The following is a 19,800-nucleotide window of genomic DNA, read 5'->3' as shown; positions in this document are numbered from 1 at the left end:
TTTATTTATAAACATTTATACAATTAGCTTAAACAAATATATATAATATATTGCTTAGATATAATACTGCCATGATTTCTAATTGATGTCATGAATTAAGTCAAACTAGAGATTCTGTCATGGGGTCACAGTTACCACATAACCACAGTGATGCAAGCACAGGCAACCGCTCACTTAAATATGTCGAAAATTGACAAATCTATAATTGTTATCACTTACAATAACGATTGATAAAACAATATATTTATTTAATATTTGTATATCCATGATGATAAAATAGGAAAATAAAAGGATAAGCTGAGACAAAAGTCTATGATATCACAATTTAACAGAAATGTGTGGTTTGTGAGAATATCACAGTATTTATTCACAGTTACGAAATTATAAAGAAAATTCATTACACCCTGATTTATAATACATAGATAAAATGCTGTTTTTTGAAAATACTACAAAACAATAACATCACTCATTGTATGTTTGTAGGTATTATTAGCAAGTAGCTAAATAATATTTAATTATTCAAGAAACTAGAATCTAAACTTTAAAGAATATTACTCTTTATTAAAACATCAAATAATAGTAACAGATCTTTCATCCTTTTTTTATTTCCAGCAAAATAATACATTGTATGGACAAACAGATCTAAACTCGAGTCTAAATTCATTAGCAATGGACCCCTTAAAATAAAAATACCATCAAATTTAATTCACAAAGATTTAGTATCATAACAATATTATTTTGGCAGTGTAGATACATTAGGATATTCAATGTTTTTCTATTGAATCTCCTAACACATCCACACGTTTTCCAAGTTATTGGTGTTCAAGAACGTAATAAAATATTAATACTGATAAATACTAAGATGTTTTCTATAATTTACTTATTAGATACAGTAATAACATGTATTCGTATAGACATATTTTATATAAATATATTGTAGTATTGAGCTATAAACAGAATAAAATAAATTTTGAGCAATTAGGTATGTGAGTAAATGAAATGAAGATGAAGATATTAAAAGAACTATAGGACTATCGATAATGTAATTATATCATAGATAATATACTAAACTTGAAATTTAAGCTGCCATTGCAATATTTTAATTATATATTAAAATCAATGCATTGCAATACATTAAAATCAATACAGGTAAAAATATGTATCTTTTAATATGATAATTTATTTCTTTTTTAAATAAAATTTGGTACTTTACTTAATAATACATAATGCATATAAAAATATAATGTAGTAAGGTATCTTTTCAAATATTACAAAATAATTCATGGTACCTCATATGTCAAAAGGGTAAGACTTATTCAATGTAATGTACTGTTAATATTGAGATGACCATACCTTTCTCAGATTTAAATTCGAAATTAAATGCTTAAAATGTAAAAGTAAAACCATCGAACTCACCTACTAATTCACCTATACCAAATATATAACATGTACTTAAATGCCTTGAATGTATGTATAGTAAGAAAATTCGTATAGAATAGATGAGCAATTTATAATATCTTAGTAGGTATAGCATCGTTAAAGCTGTTCAATGCATGACCAATATTTTATATTATTACATATGTACAAAGATATACAATTGGAATGTAATTTGGACTTGGACTTTTGATCAAATACCATTTATTTGATTATGTTTAACTTATTAAAATAGTTATAACAATATCAGTACTCTCTTAAAATGATTTCTATAATAATTATTTTAACTTAACTTTAAATTACACCTAATAACAGGGCCATAGTCTGAAATATAATTTGTATAAATTATTCTATGGTAAGAAAAAAATAATAAAAGCCTTTGACAACATTTTCCATACCCCTGACTACGGCTCCATTCAAAATAACTCTACTTACAAGTCAAATAATTGATCAATCCATTTACACAATACTGTTGTTTACTACTGAGCAATAAAAATTCATTTAATTCTTTCGCTAATAGAGTTACAGATATTCTAATGACTTTAAATTTTCTAATGATATCATTAAAAGACATCTAAACTAATATTTCTTGTGTTTATTTTACTAAAAGGACCAATAACTGAAGCTATTAGAAATGTTACATCTAATTTATATATAATATATATTTAAATGTTGCATATAAAGAATATAATAAAATAAATAACATTTCCCAGTCAATATATTTTGGGTAAGAAAATGTTGAGTAGCTAAATTATTATACATATATGTATATTTATATTATTTGCAGATTATAAAATAAAATTACGACACGGTTTTACATAATTATATTCGTGATTTACAATGTTTTATATAAATCACTATTCGATTTTTCTAACGTGAATTTATAATTTTTTACTAAGAACTTTCGATAAATCGACTAATAACTATTGATCCTAAATACCAATTTTATACAGACGAATAGATGTACAGCCTTTTAAACTGAATCGTGAGAAATATTATTTATTACTTCTTATATATTTTATGACATAATTCATTCATCAATATTTCATGAATACATGAGTAAGAATATAGTTGCGTCCTGTAATAAAAGCCATTCATTTTTTTATATATGTAAAATATTATAAGTCCAGGAACTGAATTATATAAAGCTCTTACCTACAATCCTCAATTGTTTGTTGTGTGGTCATATTTTTTATAAACCATTTCAGAGTTACAAATGTTAAATTAGTAAGCTAAGTTGTATAGCAAGTAACTGCAAATGTGGAATGGTATTGTGGTAAATTTCTATTGATATTAGAGTAAATTTCTATTGAGATTTATGTTTTAATCAAGAATTGTTAGTAAAGTGTTACCTGATTAGGCCGCCGGCACTCGTAATAGAACAAAGATAATGCAAATGGTTCGTAAAAACTAAATAGAGTTTTACAAGTTTCTGGTTACAAGGTGTTATGTTCATTTCCCTTATTTATATAAATAAATTTAAACTAAACCTCTGACCGACTAATAGAACGGAAATTCAAAAGTAGAGCTATAAAATTATAAAATTTGAAAGTACAGGTTTACTGAAACAGGATTTCTTTAAACCGACATGAGAGAAAATAATAATAAATAAATTATAATTTGCACCGGTATGGCTTTTTCTTTAAATACATTTGAAATATTGGATTTATATTACAGGATGATGCATTTCTTGCACGGTTACAACCGTTACCGCGGTTTTGGGAGCGGATTGGACGGTAACAAGTGGCAATTTCCACCCCCTTACAGTCTATAGCGGCATATTCTAGAGAAAATATCGTGCTATACGAAATTTCGCCTCAACCATGATGGCTTCTTGTTTATACGTCACAAGACTAAAGATAGAATTTAAGCGAGTTATAAACAATGATAAAATCCAATAAGGAGATATCCTTTATGTAAAGGAAAGTTTTCAGAAAATGCAATATAATTAACATACATAATAATTAATTACGCGTCAACGTGTAAATAAACATGTTAAGTTTGTGTACGCACAATTCATTAATAATAACAAGCCTATAATAGAATTTCAACATTCATAATAAAATTTTGAAATAATTAACACAACAGATCTACCTACTACCGGCTATTCACAACCCGCGCGGAGACGGCGCAACAATTTTGATTCCTTTGGCTCATTCATGACATTGTTGATAATAATATTACAGCAGATATTACCTAAAATATTTCAGGCAATGTAAAATAAATTAATGGCAAAGTATAAATATTAATTATATAATAATATTAACACACATTGTATAATTGGAGACCAATTCAATTATTCTTAGATACAAAATATACAAAACATAAAACAATATATTTCTTAAAATTAAGTTATTCTATTTTTTCGAGTAATAATAATTAGTACAGCCAATCTCATTAGAATCTGTAGCGTGAAATGAGGAGTAAATTTTAAAATGCGCTCGGTCATATTTATGCTGCTAGGCAACTTCTTTTTTTTAAGTTCATGTATTTGATACCCTTAACGAAATGGTGTAAGTAGAAGTGCGAGGTGTAATTAAAACGTCAAGGGGTCATAAACTACAGGACAGTCATTTATATATGATCTGTAAGAGATGAAAACATAAAATATCCATATATACCTATATATATATATATATATATACCATCTTCGAAAAAAAATGCATATTCAAAACCTCTTATTAAAAATCATATCGCAGATACAGTTCATGACAATAATAATATCAATGGAGTATTAAAAACTGTTACATTTACTCAAAAATAAGCATTGAATACCATAGTCAGTTTAGATAATATAGTCTAAAATAATTTCATTATAGATATTAAAAATAATATAATTTGTTGTAATTTCCAGAGAAGTTACGTGTAGGTACTACAGATATCGATGTGATTAATTCAACTACTTAGTACTTATTTTGAGAATATAGCACACATTTTTATGTACTAATTATGGCGAAAGCCCGTGGCATGGCTGGGCACGGCGCAAATAGCAGGGTGGGGCGAAGGAGAGGTATTGATAAAGATACATTAACTCATCAGTGCCAACTCGTGACGTAGGTCTTTTCGCCATATTCATTATGCAATCAGCAGTGAACTAATTGACAGCAAGTTCGGCATCCGTTACGTATATTAAACAAATAGACTGAATATTTAAAAAGAATACCGAAATATTGCCAACATAGTAAAATAAAAATAATTTAGTATACCTACAAATGCTAAAAAAGGTGATCATATGGTCGTAAAGATTGTAAATAAAAATAGTGCTGAAAACACCCTTTAGTTAGATAAATATGTATAAGGCGGGGAGTGGAGTACTTAACAATTGTGTTAACTGAAGGTACTTCGGCATTTTTTATAAATAAATTATGACTACTGCCTTTACAGACTCAATCGATCAGAATTAGCGCGGGAAAGCCAGCGCGCGCAATCGTGTGTGGTTGATTTTACTATTTTTGTGATCACTCTTTCGCGCATGAGAAGCGCCAAATCAAGTTATTTTACTTTTTGTTAAATTAATTATTTTATTCCACTGTTTTTATTTTACAAATAATAATATTTGTCTCTATTCTATATATAGTCAGATGTCCTTCATTCTGCAATATGAATTAATTATTATAAAGAGGCGCGCGCGGGTATTCTCTTTTTTGTCTACTTTTACATACACATTCTGCGTGAAAGAGCGTACGCGTAAAGGCAGGTAATAATCGAAGTAATAGAACAACCAGTCGATGAAGGTATGGGTGGGTGATAGTGAGCGCGTGCGGCGGGCGGCGAGGCCTAGGTGTTGAGCGCGATGCGCGCGGAGGCGGGGTGCGAGGGGAGGCGCGGGGGCCGCGGGCGCGCGCGGGGCGGCGCGGCGCGCGACACCAGCACCAGCGACGACGCCAGCGACAGCCGCACGGGCGCGCGCGCGCCGCCCGGCAACCTGCACCACCGGCGCACCACGCTTACACCACTCATTTCTCAACACATTTTTATTCTACACACTTTTTTTAATACTACGATGGTGGCACACGAGTCTAGGGTCCATCTGATGGTAAACGTAACGTGGTAGTCGTGAACGGTTACCGTAGCCTATGGACGCCTTAACTGCTAGGGCTGCGCGTATATCCTTAAGAAACCTTAATATACCTTTCTTGAAAACCCCAGTCAGAGAACCTCGGCAGGTAGTTACACAATTCAGTAGTACAAACTAAAATATATAAATTCTAATAGTATAAACTCCAAACAAGGAGTAAGAGATTTTAAATCGTTTACATAGGTGATATCACCTACTTTTGTAGTCATGTAAATTATTATGTAAGATGTGTTTCGGTCGAAGAGATGAATAAGGCGGTGAGATGAAATTATAATATACGAGGGATTACATCTTCGTCCTTTAGAAAAGCATTTCGTGAATAATATCAGGAGAGTTACACGATCCGTGGTACTGTTCATGTCGAAGGTACTAAAGGAAATATTATAGGTTATAGGTTACCAGATATGTATGTGTTGGTTACCTGACGAGCACGGTGGTGACGGCGGCGCGGCCGTCGCCGGTGGGCTCGATGGCGACGGGCCGCAGGTCGGGCGGGCGGCGGCGGCCCACCTTCACGTTGCTGCCGCTCACCACCACGGTCACCGCCGCGAACGGACGCTTCGCCATGTGCAGCATCTGGGACACCACCAAACGCGTGACCAATCGCTAAAAATGCCACTGAACACTGACAATATGCGTGCTGCCATCGGTTACTACGGAAATGATAGCTTTATTGTTGTGGTATAAAAGAAGAGATGCACAAGGACGGTCAATGGATTAATTGTATAACCATAAACTTCAAAGTACCGACGTTCAATCGAAGACAACCGGTTTCTTTATTTGTTCTTCTGTGCACTATTAAGTATAGAATAAAAATCCTTTTTTATACAGAATGACAGACCATTTTTATGGTATTATTATTGATAATGATGTAAACATTTTTAATCTAAACTTAAATACATAAAAATATAAAGCCCTATCTAAAAACTGGTTCATGGTGACCTGTGTTCATAACTGTAACAGAAGTTATTTACTTAGTCACACTTCAATAACATATTTATCTTCTTCTTAATTTATTCCTTTTATCTCTGTCTTTTTAAATTGTCAATTATATTGTTATGGTGTCTTTAACAACTAAAATAAACAAATAACTACTAACTATACTACTACTAACCACCGCTAACTATAAACAATTGTAATTGTATTTGGGATAGGTATGAGATTGCAATTGAATAAATAATTTACTACTGAATGGCGAGACTTAATAATGAAGAAAATTAAAAGATCAAAAATACCTGAAGAAATTAAACTTAACAAATATGAACAGTATTAACGGTAGTTACCTCGACAACGTGTCTCCGTCGAGCTCGCCTCACGTCAGCAGCCTGCTTCGCTTTCCACGCGACCACACATGCCGCAAGGAATAAGAAGAAACAGGAGAAGAATACTGAGAAAAACACGAACAGATCGATGTGTAGTTGATCTTGGCGGAAGAACGTGACACCGAAACTCGCGGCGCCATCTTCCGTATTTCTCGCTTTGATGATAATGTAGAACTTTGTGTGGGTTAAGTCGTGGACGTTCTCGGGCAGGGTTAGGACGAGGCGGTTGCGGAGGTTGCGCACTCGAAGCAGTATGTTTCGCCTGTCGACCGTCACGTAAGTGGCGAGATCCTTCGCCTTATAATCGGCTAGTGTGTACTCTATTTTGTCGTACCACCACGAAACACGTGGTTGGTCCGGCACGTGGTCGTCGAAGGACGGTATCTTGCGGAACGGTTCGTGCTTGTAGTACGATGGGTCTAACTCCACTGCGTGTGCGCCGTTGCTTGCGTTTACGGCTACCACGAACGAACTATCATTTGGACTCAGATACAAATCGACAGCGCCTTGAGTGACGTCTACTATGACCCGTATATCTACGTTCATGTACCTCGGGTTTACGGCTACGAATACCGTTTGGCCTGGATATAATGGGCGTGGTTTGATCTTACATTCGTCTGGAATGAAATATCATTAATATTATATCAAATTAATGTTCTAATTGGATAAGCCAACTACTTATTTGAAAGTGGAAATATAAGTGTTGTTATAATTTGTATTTTTTTTAATTTTATTACTATTGTTTGCAATGTTTGAACCAAAGATGTTACATTTTGCATACAAGGTCGTCTATTAATTATTTCAATGGATTATTAATTTCCATCAGTAATAATGAAACTGACCTATGGACTTCCCATCGAAACATAATTTATTTTCGATATTGATGGTCTTGTAACATTGATGTCCATTTCTCGGGTCACCCATGTAGAGGTCCTTGCATTTCACGCACTGGTATCGCCAGCATTCTTGCGCAGAGTTCTTGCTGGAGCTGGCGGTCTGGCATGAGATGTCGCTCTCGGTATTGTTCCCGCAGTTGCACTTCTCTCCGGTCACCGGGTCACACGTATCGCCGTGCCCGTGACATTCGCACCTGTTACATTTTTATTATTATAGAAATTTATTTAGTTTTTGTAATAATTAAACTATACACGCTGTGACTAAAATTGTCTACTCAATGTACGATGTTCATTCAGAACTGTAATAATATAGCTTCAAAATATATCTCAGAATTATAGCAAAATAAAGGTCACCTTCGATTCAACTCGGTTGCACTAACTGACTCGGTAAACTCGTGACCGCGACACTAAATATAGAACGAAAATTTAAATTAAACGCGAAAATTAAAAAATATTCATGGTCATCCCCATCGTTCACTAATACGGTGCATGTGCAGCGGGGTTAAGAGAGCGTGTCCGGGTACTGACGGGCGGCAGAGGTCGCGGAAGTCGTCGGAGCCGCGGAAGTAGCCGGGCAGGCAGCGCTCGCAGCGCGCGCCGGCGGTGTGGTTGGCGCAGCGCAGGCAGCGCGCGCGCGTCGCGGGAGTACTCGTCGTCGGGCGCCGCCTCCGCCGCCTCGCCCGCGCACGCCGCCGTGTGCCCGTGGCAGAACGTCGAGCACGGCACGCACTGCCCGTTGTTGGTCGGCTCGCCCACGAAGTTCGGCTTGCACTTTTCGCACTGTTTGCCCTGTATTTCGAGTGAACGGCGAGTGAGTGGTCAGTTTTTCCGATTACGAGGGCTTTTAATATACCATTAATCTGATACTTTAACCTGAAATATGACACTGACAGTCACTGTTTGTATATTTTAATATAATTATTTCATAATCATCCGTGTTTACTGTATCATATAGTAAACGACTAACAAACGTAGGAATATTTTAAATAATTAGTAAAATCATAAAATGGACATGACATACTTTTAGTATAAAATTATCATGTTCCACATTCCATAGAAAACAACATAATTTTCGCAAGCGGAGGCTGAACTATTAAGGCAAGAGGTAACAAATTTTCTTTGTATTGGCATGAACGAAAAAATACCGCAAAATACTCTATATCAGTGGTTGCGAACATATAGTAATTATGACGTGTCTAAATTCTAACTAACCAACAGACACAGAATATGGTATCGCAAAGGTTATGCAGGTAGATAGTCGATCGCACCATGGTGTTGTTGTGGCACTGGAGGCAGACGTCGAGCTTGTCGGGCCCCTCGCAGTGCGAGTGGCCGTTGCACTGGCACTGGATGGTGCAGTTGGCGCCGACGTAGCCGAAGTCGCAGCGGCAGACGTCGGGCTGCACGCAGGCGCCGCGCACGCAGCCCTGCGCGCACACCGCCTCGCACCCGCCCGCCGCGCGCCGGTGGCCCGCGCCGCACGCGCACGAGTAGCCCTCGGGCAGGTCGCGGCACACCTACCATACACACGTATAACCAATTTTTACACGTACATTCATATTCTTTTATCTTACAACAATCCAATTTTACTGTTCATATACCACGGATAACTTTTATGGTGCCGATTAAATAGTCCGAACAATATTTTACTTATGTTATCCGAGTAGATTTATTGTAATATGACTATGTATACTAGTTCGACTTATTATCTACCCTAATTTTCTCTTTCTAAACTTTAACACCTATATATTTATAATTGTAGTTAATTTTATTGGTAAAAAAAAAAACAGCCGACCCATTATCAATTTGTACAAGCTTTGATTAATTTTTGCATCTAATTTTCCATACAAATAGGTGTGTAACAAATTCTTGTTCCACTTCAAACTATATAGATTAATAATAACATACAGACTTAACATAGTTTTATCAGACGAAGTCAGTTTCAGTATCTCACCTCGGAGTCCGCTTTACATTGATGGTGGTTGTTCTCGCACTCGTTCTCCGGCGGGCAGCGAGTGTAGTGCCACGAGAAGGTGTCGTTGAGATCACGCTGGCGGTGTGCGGCGTCATACACGGCCGCGCACGTGGTGCGAGTCGAGTAGTCGAGCGGCGCCTCCACTGAGCCTTCGGTGCAGACGCCCTGCCCGTTGGCGCCGGCCAGCGCGCACCAGCCGCAGTGCGAGTGGTGCAGGCACTCGCTGCACTGCTCGAACGTGCCGCACGGCGCCGGACACTTGCTCTTGTCCGCCTTCGTGAGCACCAGCCCGCACACGCCGCCCGCGCAGTACACTGGCTGGTGCGCCGGCGAAATGCACTTGCCCAGGTATGTCGCCCAGTGGCATTCTGACGAACCGCCCTCGGCCCCGTCCGCGCTCAGGCACGACTGGCAATCGTCGTACGTATAGCACCGGTTGGGACACTCCTCACGAGATGTCGGCCGCAGGCTCGCCCGCCCGGCCTCCTCGATGGATGCACAAGTCCAGTTGAATAACTCCAGTGGGTCCTCAGATATTGTTGTTTGTTGGCCTACAATCATTGATCGTCTACATAACTAGTAGTTCTTAATAAAAGAATATAATTACAAAAAGAAGTAACTAAAGAATACCTTCTCTACTGGCTTGTCGTGTCCATGTACACTGATTGGATACACATTTGTCACAGTCGGATGCTACACAACGTAGTTCTGGACATTGGTCAACGTCACTAATATATGTAGTACCCGCATTGCATTTGATGCTGGTACATGATTCGTCAGTAGGCACACATTCACCTGAAATAATTACATATTTTAGTAATAAGATAAAATGAACAATTGATCCTACTTTTGGATATGGGTATCTCCTATTTGAGTAGGAGTTAGACCACTACCATGATGATCAGGCAGCTTAGTATAGATACATTTAGAGATTTCCTTTCCTCATTCTGAACTTTATTTCCTTAGTCATCTTTGATGATATTCTTAAATGAAAAAGAGTGACTAATAGTATCATTATATTAACCCACAGATCATCACACAAATTTTTAATTACAATTTTTATAATATCTGTAGAAAAGTTAAAAAATACAAAAGCAGTTCACATAAATATAATGAAAGTACTGACCTACAGCAGCCGCACAGGATTCACACCAACGGCATGCAGGTTTCTCTTCTGGATATAAGGGCCAAGCAGCTAGGCACGATGTACAGGTAGTGAAGTTTTCACAAGCTCGTCTAGAAACTAATTCGGCGTCGCAGGATGAACCAGAATTCGTAGACACCCGATCGCTTCCTTCACACCCAGGCTTGTCCACAGAATAGCACTTTGTATAATTTCCAGTGCTACAAAAACTACAGCCCATATGACTACGACATTCCATTTTGCTGGCACTCCACAAAGAGCACAAATCATCGGGCAAAGATATACGGGTGACTTGACAATCGGCACTCCCGGTCCATCCCCCTATTATATAAATGTATCCTTCATTTTCTGATTCTATATCGATAGCCATAGCATGTGCTATTGTAGGTGGAGGTGGATGACCTACTATACTCACTCCTGAAATGAACACATTAATGTTAGTTTTTTATCAATTAATAAAATTATATAATTTAGTTTCCAGAAATTAAAACCTACCTTTAACAAGTCTAACCCACTGATTGCAGCTATAGATATAAGCAATAAGGGTGTCGGTTCTATGGTCAGGATAAGTTCTCCCTCCAAATACAATCATATAATCATTTGTTGTAACCGCTGAATGTAAATACGTAGCTTGTGGTAAATTATCATAGAAGTGATTCAGATTCGGGAATGTTGGCAATTCACTCCATTTTTTCGTTGGATAATGTAATGAAAACAATTTATTAGACATCATTGTTCCATTATAAGCATATAAAATACCTCCATACACATACAAACTTTGCGAGGGAGCGTGATACACAGTACTGTGTCCGATTATACCCGCAGGCTTAGAACCTTCACAGTTTAATTTTATCCATTTTTCATGATCGAGATCGAATTCCCACATATTAGCCATAAAACCTTGCTCTAATGAAAACCCACCAATTAAGACCAAACTCTCGTAGTCTTGATATTTTTGCAATGTGAGTGTGTGGCCAGCAAGAGGTGGTGGTTGCTCGTCTTTACTTTTAATGTTACTCCACCTTTGGTCTTTCAAACTGAATTGCCAGAAATCACCTAATGTTTTATTTTGAACGCTTTTCTCTTGCAAACTTAGACCGCCGTAAATATAAATGTTTTGTTTGGAATGATAAATCTCGGCTGCGTGGAAATATCGGCCTTCAGGCATTTTAGCATCAGGAGTAGCTTCTACTGTAACTTGCATCCAGGTGTTATTTTTAGTATCGAAAAACCTTATGTCATTTAAAGGCCCATGAGAAAGAGAATAGCCTCCAAACATCCACAATCCACGTCTGTCGGCAACTAAACTATGTCCAAATCTTGGCAATGTTTTCCTTAAATGATCTAGACCATCTGACAAATATTCTGAGTTAAAAAGTTCTGTAAAGACTAGTTGCGTGTTATCCAATTTAGTAGAACAATCAGCGCCACCATAACCTTCATTGCAAAGACATCGGCCGTAACTTGTGTCGCATATACCTGCATTGATAGATACACTACAATTATTCCTACATATCTCAACCTCGCAATCTGTTCCCCCATAGCCTTCTCTACACACACAATGTCTTTTGTTGCAAACCCTCGGCCATGTACAATATCCTTCACATGCTAAGACTTTATACACTCCTTCAAAGCCTTGTTCTGCTTGTCCCTGTTTGTAATGGACTGTCAAATTTCCACTTCGTGCTTCCACGACTCCAGAGGAAGCTCCATTACAAAAAACACCTAATAATTGGCTCTGCTGATTATTGCTCATATCTGGAACACCACCAAGTCCATCGTACACGTACACAGCATTCTCATCACAAGGTACGTCGAACGTAGACGAGTTTATCGTAAACTGAATTATAGCATCTTTGATATCTTCGGCAGATATAATCCAGAGGCATTCTTTGGATGGTCCAATTGTTTTAATGTCTGGGTCTGTTTTATAAGAACCAATACCTTCTGTGTCAGAAGCATTTAACATACCTCTAGGTTCACACTGATAGTAACATCTTCCACCATGTCGCGGATCCCCATAAAATTTAGATTTACATCGTTCACAATTCTGACCTTCAGTATTATCTTTGCAAATACATTCTCCTGTTGCGACATCACAAATGCCTTTTGTCTCATCGCCGTGATCATTACAATCACAGCGCCTACATCCCTGTCCGGTAGTAGCATTGCCATGGCTACCGGGCTTGCATGTGTCACAAAATTCTCCTTCAGTCCAATCCTGGCATTCGTCGCAACGTCCTACACCAGTTCGACATGTAGAGTGATTATGACACCCACAATTAATGGAACAGTCCGCCCCGGTCCATCCTAAGTCACAATAGCATTTGTACTGTGGAGGCCCAAGACAATACCCATGTATGCAATTGTTGTAACAAGTTCGCATACAGCTTTTCTTGCCGTCACCAATGTAACCCTGTTTACATTTACACGTGTACGATCCATGAGTGTTATTACATACGGCATGTTCGTGACAATCGTGAAGACCAAGTCCACACTCGTCGACATCAGGACATTGTGCGTAGGCCCAACCTGCATCAGACGACGTAACATTTAACAGAGATGCACAATCGATGTGAGCCCTGGTAAAATCACCCTCAGTGCACATCCCATTAATTGGGTTCTCGTGGGAGTGGCACCAACCGCATCCCATGCTTCGTAGACATGTAGAACATTGTGTGTGGCCCTGACACGACTTGCACTGTCCCGATTTCCGAGCGGCATCATCAGTCGGAGTCGACGCGCGGTCGAGCCACTCGCGACATAACCCGAACTGATATTCGCTCGTATAGACACTAAAGCTGAAACATTGGCGCGTGGCCTCGCACCAGACGCAGCGGCCGCGCTCGTCCAGGCAGTGCTCGCAGTCGAGCCGCATGCGGCAGGGCGCGGGGCACTCGCTGGTGTCGAGGATGGCTCCGCCGGCGCGGCCGCGACGGGCGCAGCGAGCCTCGTCCGCCCACCACTCGCAGTAGTTGCCCGCCACGCACCGCTCGCAGCTTATGTAATTCGAACAGTTGGGACAGGCCGCCGGTTGAAGTGTGAGATACCTCCACTCGCCGTCGGCGGCGCACGCGTCCGTTTCGTCAGTATTCCTGAGCTCGCAGCGATTCGTCAATTCACACCATCCACAAGCAGCATCCGATAGACATAGTAAGCAGTTACCATAGTTTGAACATTGTCCATCCGAATAGGGTTCCAGAAATTCAAATGTGAATACCTGCCAACAAAATAAATAGTTATTCAAGGCTGATGTTGTATAAATTAATACATATGAAGTAGTAAATCAATCAAAATAACCTTTGCACTCTCTTGCGATTTATTATGAAGCAACTCCATTTTGGCATGATGATGAGATGGATATAAACCTGTATGCAATGAATCATTAGCATGCATATCAACTGAGAGTCGTCCCGGAAACAAGGTCGGCCAATCGACTAGTGAGCAGGCCGATGGCTGCGCTGTCAGATTAGCTGCCGAGCTGGTGTTATCTCCTAATTTTAATGATATATTGGAATATCCGGCACATATGTGTAATGTTTCGCCTGTTCCATTCCAATATTGGGGTATATGCAGCCAACCTCTTAATCTGGCTTCACTTGATCCACTAAATATATGATTACTTCCTCCACCCGTCCCCCAATCAACTGTGGTGGCATTCACCACTGATACGGCGTCAGGGTGACTCCAGTCAGCAGGCTGCTGGTATCTTAAGAAAGTAAGTCCAGGTCGTTTATCTAACACTTTACATTCTTCCGGGGTTGTTACTTCTGTTCCCGTCGTACCCCACCAGCCTGGATTTTCGGATGGGGTATCTTCTCCACAAACACCATAATTGTCTAAAAAGATACATATTATGTTTTAATCTTTCTTGTTTCTATAGGTATAGTAAACAGAATATGTATACTATGATGGCGAAGTGGTTTCATATAGTATTAAATCTAAAACTTGTAACAATCTAAATACTACCGTAAAAACGAATAAGTCTATAAGAGGCGAATATTTACATGTTAAGTAAAATTCATTGGATTCGTCTGCTCTGCAATATTCTTTATTTAAAATAACTTTCCCAATGAAATCTGTATTACCATTTTTATGATGACAGCGAGCATTCTGAACACACCAACTGCATTTGAATAATCCTAGTTTTGTGCTGACTGACGGTAAAGCCGTTCGCGTACTATTTTCCCCTAGCGGTGGTCCGTGAATGAGGCAAGAGTGACAATCGCCGAGAGCTGGACATATACCTCCACATCGTATCGATTGCAAATTCGGTGTGCAATTCGATCCACTTGTCCGTCCATAACATATCTGAAAGGTATAGGTGTATATATAACATATTTATAGCAGAGACGAAATTGCAGTATCGGTTATTATAAAAATAATTTGAATTATCTGTCTCTATGCAAGACGCTAGAGATAATAAAAAATCCCATTTTAATACTAGTAACGTTATCAATATCATAGCACCTCTTCGCCTGAACTGAGAACTTTTTAATATAACTAATAATTATAAACATGATATAATAATAGTATATCAAATACAATGCTCAGCTCAATTAATTTACCAATTATTTCTTTTTGTGATAGATGGACGGTTCCATTAATTAAGTTTTATAATTGTTACATATATTAATACAAAATAAAGAGAAAAAAATATTAACTTAGGGGCGGCGTCAAATTAGTATTATAATGGCCTCAGAGCTTAGATCAAATATATACAGGACAGGGTATTGCATTTTCTGCGATCTTATATTTATACACCGCACGGCGCATCACAACATTATTATGTCAATGGCATTATAATATATAATAAAGTTTATTTCCTACAGTTAATGTGATAAAAACTGTATACAAACGTCATCAGCAGAGCACCAGCCGCATTCAGGGTCCGCGAGACATTCAGGTTGCGTCTGATGTCGGGGACACGCCGACTCTGGATTATTGTTGGTAATTCCTGCTTGCCAACTAGGAACAACATATGCGAGCAAGTCTCCTGAAAATTATTTGTATTTGGTTAATATTAAACTTACAGTGTCGAAAGTACACAAATAGAAATGAGATAAATAAACGCATTGAATCCGCTTTGTATAAGAATACAATGCAATAATTGTTTAGTTATAAAAAGCATTGACCTCTTTTTCTGTATTACGGTAATTACTATCAATTACTCAACACTTTCATATCGGCGCAATGTCAGAGCAATCAAGTTATAATCGACATGTTTTTCATACCATTGACATTGCCGTGATATCCTCCGGCTATTAGTAAAGTAGATGGAGTTTTTAACGCCGCCGCGTGAGCGAATACACCCTGTTTCTTTGGATAGAATTTTGGTGTTTTCCTAACACATCCAACGGAATCCACGAATGGCATCCAAGATGGTACAAATACATTTGACCGTCGTAACATATTTCTTCTCTGTTATGTCTATGAGAGTAGCCACCGAAAACAACGAGATAATTGCCTAAAAATAACAAAAAATGTTAATTATAAAATTTATAGTATTAATTCTCTTATTATGTGCACTTTATACATATTTACCAATAACAGTTGAAGTATGAAATGCTCTTTCTCGTGGAACATATGTATCTCTTAAATGTGCTCTCGGGTAATGTATTTCACTCCAATGTCTATAGTCTATATCAAACGCAAACATCCTATCCGACAATTTCGAAAACCTGCAAATATTATCACAATATAATTAATAAGCTAATTTAACCTGAAACATTCAGGTAGTATTAAATTTTATAGGGCGATGTATCACGCCCAGTTTGACCTGTCGTCCGGTAATCTTCACGAAATTACCGGACCTTTATTTATTCTTGAATTATCATTTCTAATACCTACTAATCTGATATCTCACCACCTTCGTAGCTTATTAGGACTGCTTCGTTTGTAATATTTAAAAAGTTTAAAAAACCAAATAAGGCCAAGTATTAAATGTAATTCTTGGCCTTATTTGTTTCTTATTTGTTATTACTGTCAAAATAAATGGTAAACAAAATATGTTTGTAAGTAGTCTTTTCTAAAAATACATACCTTGCAACGCTAGCAACAACACCTCCATAGACTAAAATGGAATTAGAATGGGAATGATAAACAGCAGTGTGTGCCACTACACGGACATCCAGTTCTTTTCCACCCCTAACTTGAACTTTTTCCCAAAATTCTGTATTCACATCGCCTAATTTTATTTTATACATACTGAAAGAAAAGGCATAATTAATTAAACTACACCTGTAACTGTGTTATGAATATTCATATGCGAAGATATGGAAAAAAGAAATTACCTGGAAGAAAATTCTCCTTCCATTGTACTTCCTCCAAACAAGTATAACTCATCTTTCACAGCTGTCAGTGTGTGTCTTGTGAGTCCAGGTGGAATGAATGTCGAATTGACAGCCCGTAATGTCCATCTATTTGTTATTGCATCAAAAAACCACAACTCGGAAGAAAGACTCCCATCTGACAGTTTTCCTCCATATAGAACAAAACCCGTCCCAAATGCACATGCAGAGTGACCATACCGTGGCTCAGGTTTTGTATAATTTGATTTCATTGAATTAAACATCTCTGGTCTATCAGTAAAATGCAGATAGCTCTCTGAGTATGGTGCAGGCGAATGAGTATACATAACAGGAAATGTGGTTTTGTCATTGTTAGAGAAGGATGATAGAATTAATGTAAACAATGAACTTCCATTGCCTATGTGCCAACTATCATTAAGAACACCCTGCAAATTTTATAGGTATTGTTATATTTATAGTATATTCCTTTTTACAATAAACTGAATGTGACCCTATTGTTAAAATACTATTTAGTAAAAAAAGAACATATTACATATTTAGATCTCATAAATATAATTTTCAACTAAACTTCTATTTATCTTATCTGTATTATTAATGAAACAAGTACATTAAAAATATTTACCTTCTTGAAAAGCGTCAACAATGATTTATCAATTTCTTCATTTGTGGGATACCTTCTCACAACTTTCCCATTTTCATCATACCATTGACTAGTAGAAAAACTGCAAATAAATAATATGCATAATATATATTTATTTTTTTAATATGATAAATAATGGTCTATGTGGAATATACTTTATTATGTATATATAAGATTGAAGGTATAATTGAAATAAACTAAATTTTGAAATAGTACAAATGTTATCTAAAATGTTCACTAAAAGCCACAATTGATGCCATCATTACAAGCCAACATTGTAATTACATTTATTTATATATTTCAGTATTCATAATGAAAACCTGCAATATAATTTTAGCTGATTACTCACCTATAAACCTCCAATAAACCTAAAACCTTATTCAGATCATATCCTCCAAATACATACAGAGAGTCTGTATGATTGACATAAACAGCCGAGTGAGCTGCCCTCCTAGTCATACCACTCTCTGTTCGTGACAGCCAATGCCAGCTGTTGCCATCTTTATCTATACTTTTTAAGGAGCATGAATCTCCTGAATACCTGAAAGTACAAATATCCAACTATACACATTATAAAATGAAATGTAATAATAATATACAATATTGTTATTCAAATAGGATATTTTTAATCCACTGAACTAAATGAGTCAGTTATATATTTGTGTAACATAATATGTTGACAATATTACAACAATAAGATTTTATTTTCTTACGTATTGTATGCTTCTATTTTATTAATATGCTAGATCTCAATCTTTTAACATTACTATTTAATATTTAAGCATTTAAAATCAGACAAATGAATTATAGATATCTTATTAATATTTATAATTAACTCTGATCTAAAATCAACTCTAATTAATAATTTTCCTTCTGTTAACTATTATATATTATAAGTGAAGACAAAAAATTGAATTTTACTGTGTTAAAAAGACCATATGATAATTATTGGTAGCCTAAATATGTTGATGTATTTATGGATTTAATAGTCAAGCAAATTGAAATAATTACCCTTTCTTACAAATACATCTATCTCCTTTACATTGTCCATTATTTGAGCATTCATTAGGACATAATTTAACACTACAGTCGGGTCCACCCCACTTGCCTTCACAGAAACATTTGTTAGACACACACTCGCCCTGACCTGTGCAGTTGTTAGGACAGTTGTGTATAGCATATGTAGCCCGAAACCCATCTAGTACATAATTTGTATCACTATACAAAAGTATTAGCATCTGGAACAAAATAATAAAACAATAAACATGTTGGTGCTGCGGGGATATAAGTGAAAGAAAAAATAATATCCATCTTATACTTACATAACCACTAGAAGCAGTCACATTTTGTGGTTCAGTTTTTCCACTGAAACTTCCAAGTAGTGGAGCATCAAAGGAATCACCGTCATAAACAAACACATAATCATATGAGCACTCTGTACCCATACGAATAAAACTTAACGTTATATATTGGGATTTATTCGAAGCTTTGATCAGCCATTCACAGTGGGAATCCTAAAATGTTATTGAAATGTTAACATGTTCCTTGTTATTAGAGAAATGAACTCAAAAGTATTTGACTGACTTGTGTATAATTAGAGTTGCTTGGTCCATCGGTAATGATGCCGCTGGGCTGTGTGAAAACCCTGCGGGTCTTGTCGCAGGGCGCTGTGGACGCGGCGCACAGCACAGCCAGGCAAGTCCAACTGAGAACTATTAACCCTGCACCTTTCTCCCGAATGCGTGGATAAAACATGCCTCTTCCCAATTATTGTGAAACATAAGTCAAACATCAAAGCCATATAATCGTGAATTGCCAACTAATATCACTAAAATGTAAAATAAACAACACTCATTTAAGATAATAGATGACATCTACTTCAAGGCTAACCACTTAGATGAAAAATAGCTAATGACTGTGGTTACTTTTTGCATTGATTTTATAGATGTATGTATTGCTTTCATGTAATTATTTTATGTATTTATTAATTTATTTGCTTG

At 37.0% G+C, this 19,800-nt stretch overlaps 1 protein-coding gene across 1 annotated transcript; it reads right to left on the bottom strand.

Annotated features, from left to right (window-relative positions):
- Positions 1–4,925: 4,925 nt before the first annotated feature.
- On the bottom strand, positions 4,926–19,555 carry LOC131844636 (multiple epidermal growth factor-like domains protein 8). The gene is given in 24 exon segments (XM_059193573.1): positions 4,926–5,359; positions 5,934–6,088; positions 6,796–7,451; positions 7,677–7,924; positions 8,259–8,366; positions 8,368–8,519; positions 8,999–9,247; positions 9,685–10,256; positions 10,336–10,500; positions 10,832–11,266; positions 11,345–14,069; positions 14,150–14,688; positions 14,938–15,160; positions 15,709–15,845; positions 16,084–16,191; positions 16,194–16,316; positions 16,394–16,530; positions 16,892–17,056; positions 17,143–17,585; positions 17,783–17,882; positions 18,150–18,341; positions 18,812–19,038; positions 19,123–19,314; positions 19,385–19,555. Coding segments are annotated over 24 exon segments (8,370 nt in total). The 3' UTR covers positions 4,926–5,211.
- Positions 19,556–19,800: the final 245 nt, after the last annotated feature.

This window comes from Achroia grisella, unplaced genomic scaffold, assembly GCF_030625045.1.
Source record: "Achroia grisella isolate CSIRO2021 unplaced genomic scaffold, CSIRO_AGI_Agris_v1 utg41105, whole genome shotgun sequence".
NCBI lineage: Eukaryota > Metazoa > Arthropoda > Insecta > Lepidoptera > Pyralidae > Achroia > Achroia grisella.
The sequence above is the reverse complement of the archived record's forward strand: the minus strand, read 5'-3'. Positions and strand labels throughout refer to the sequence as shown.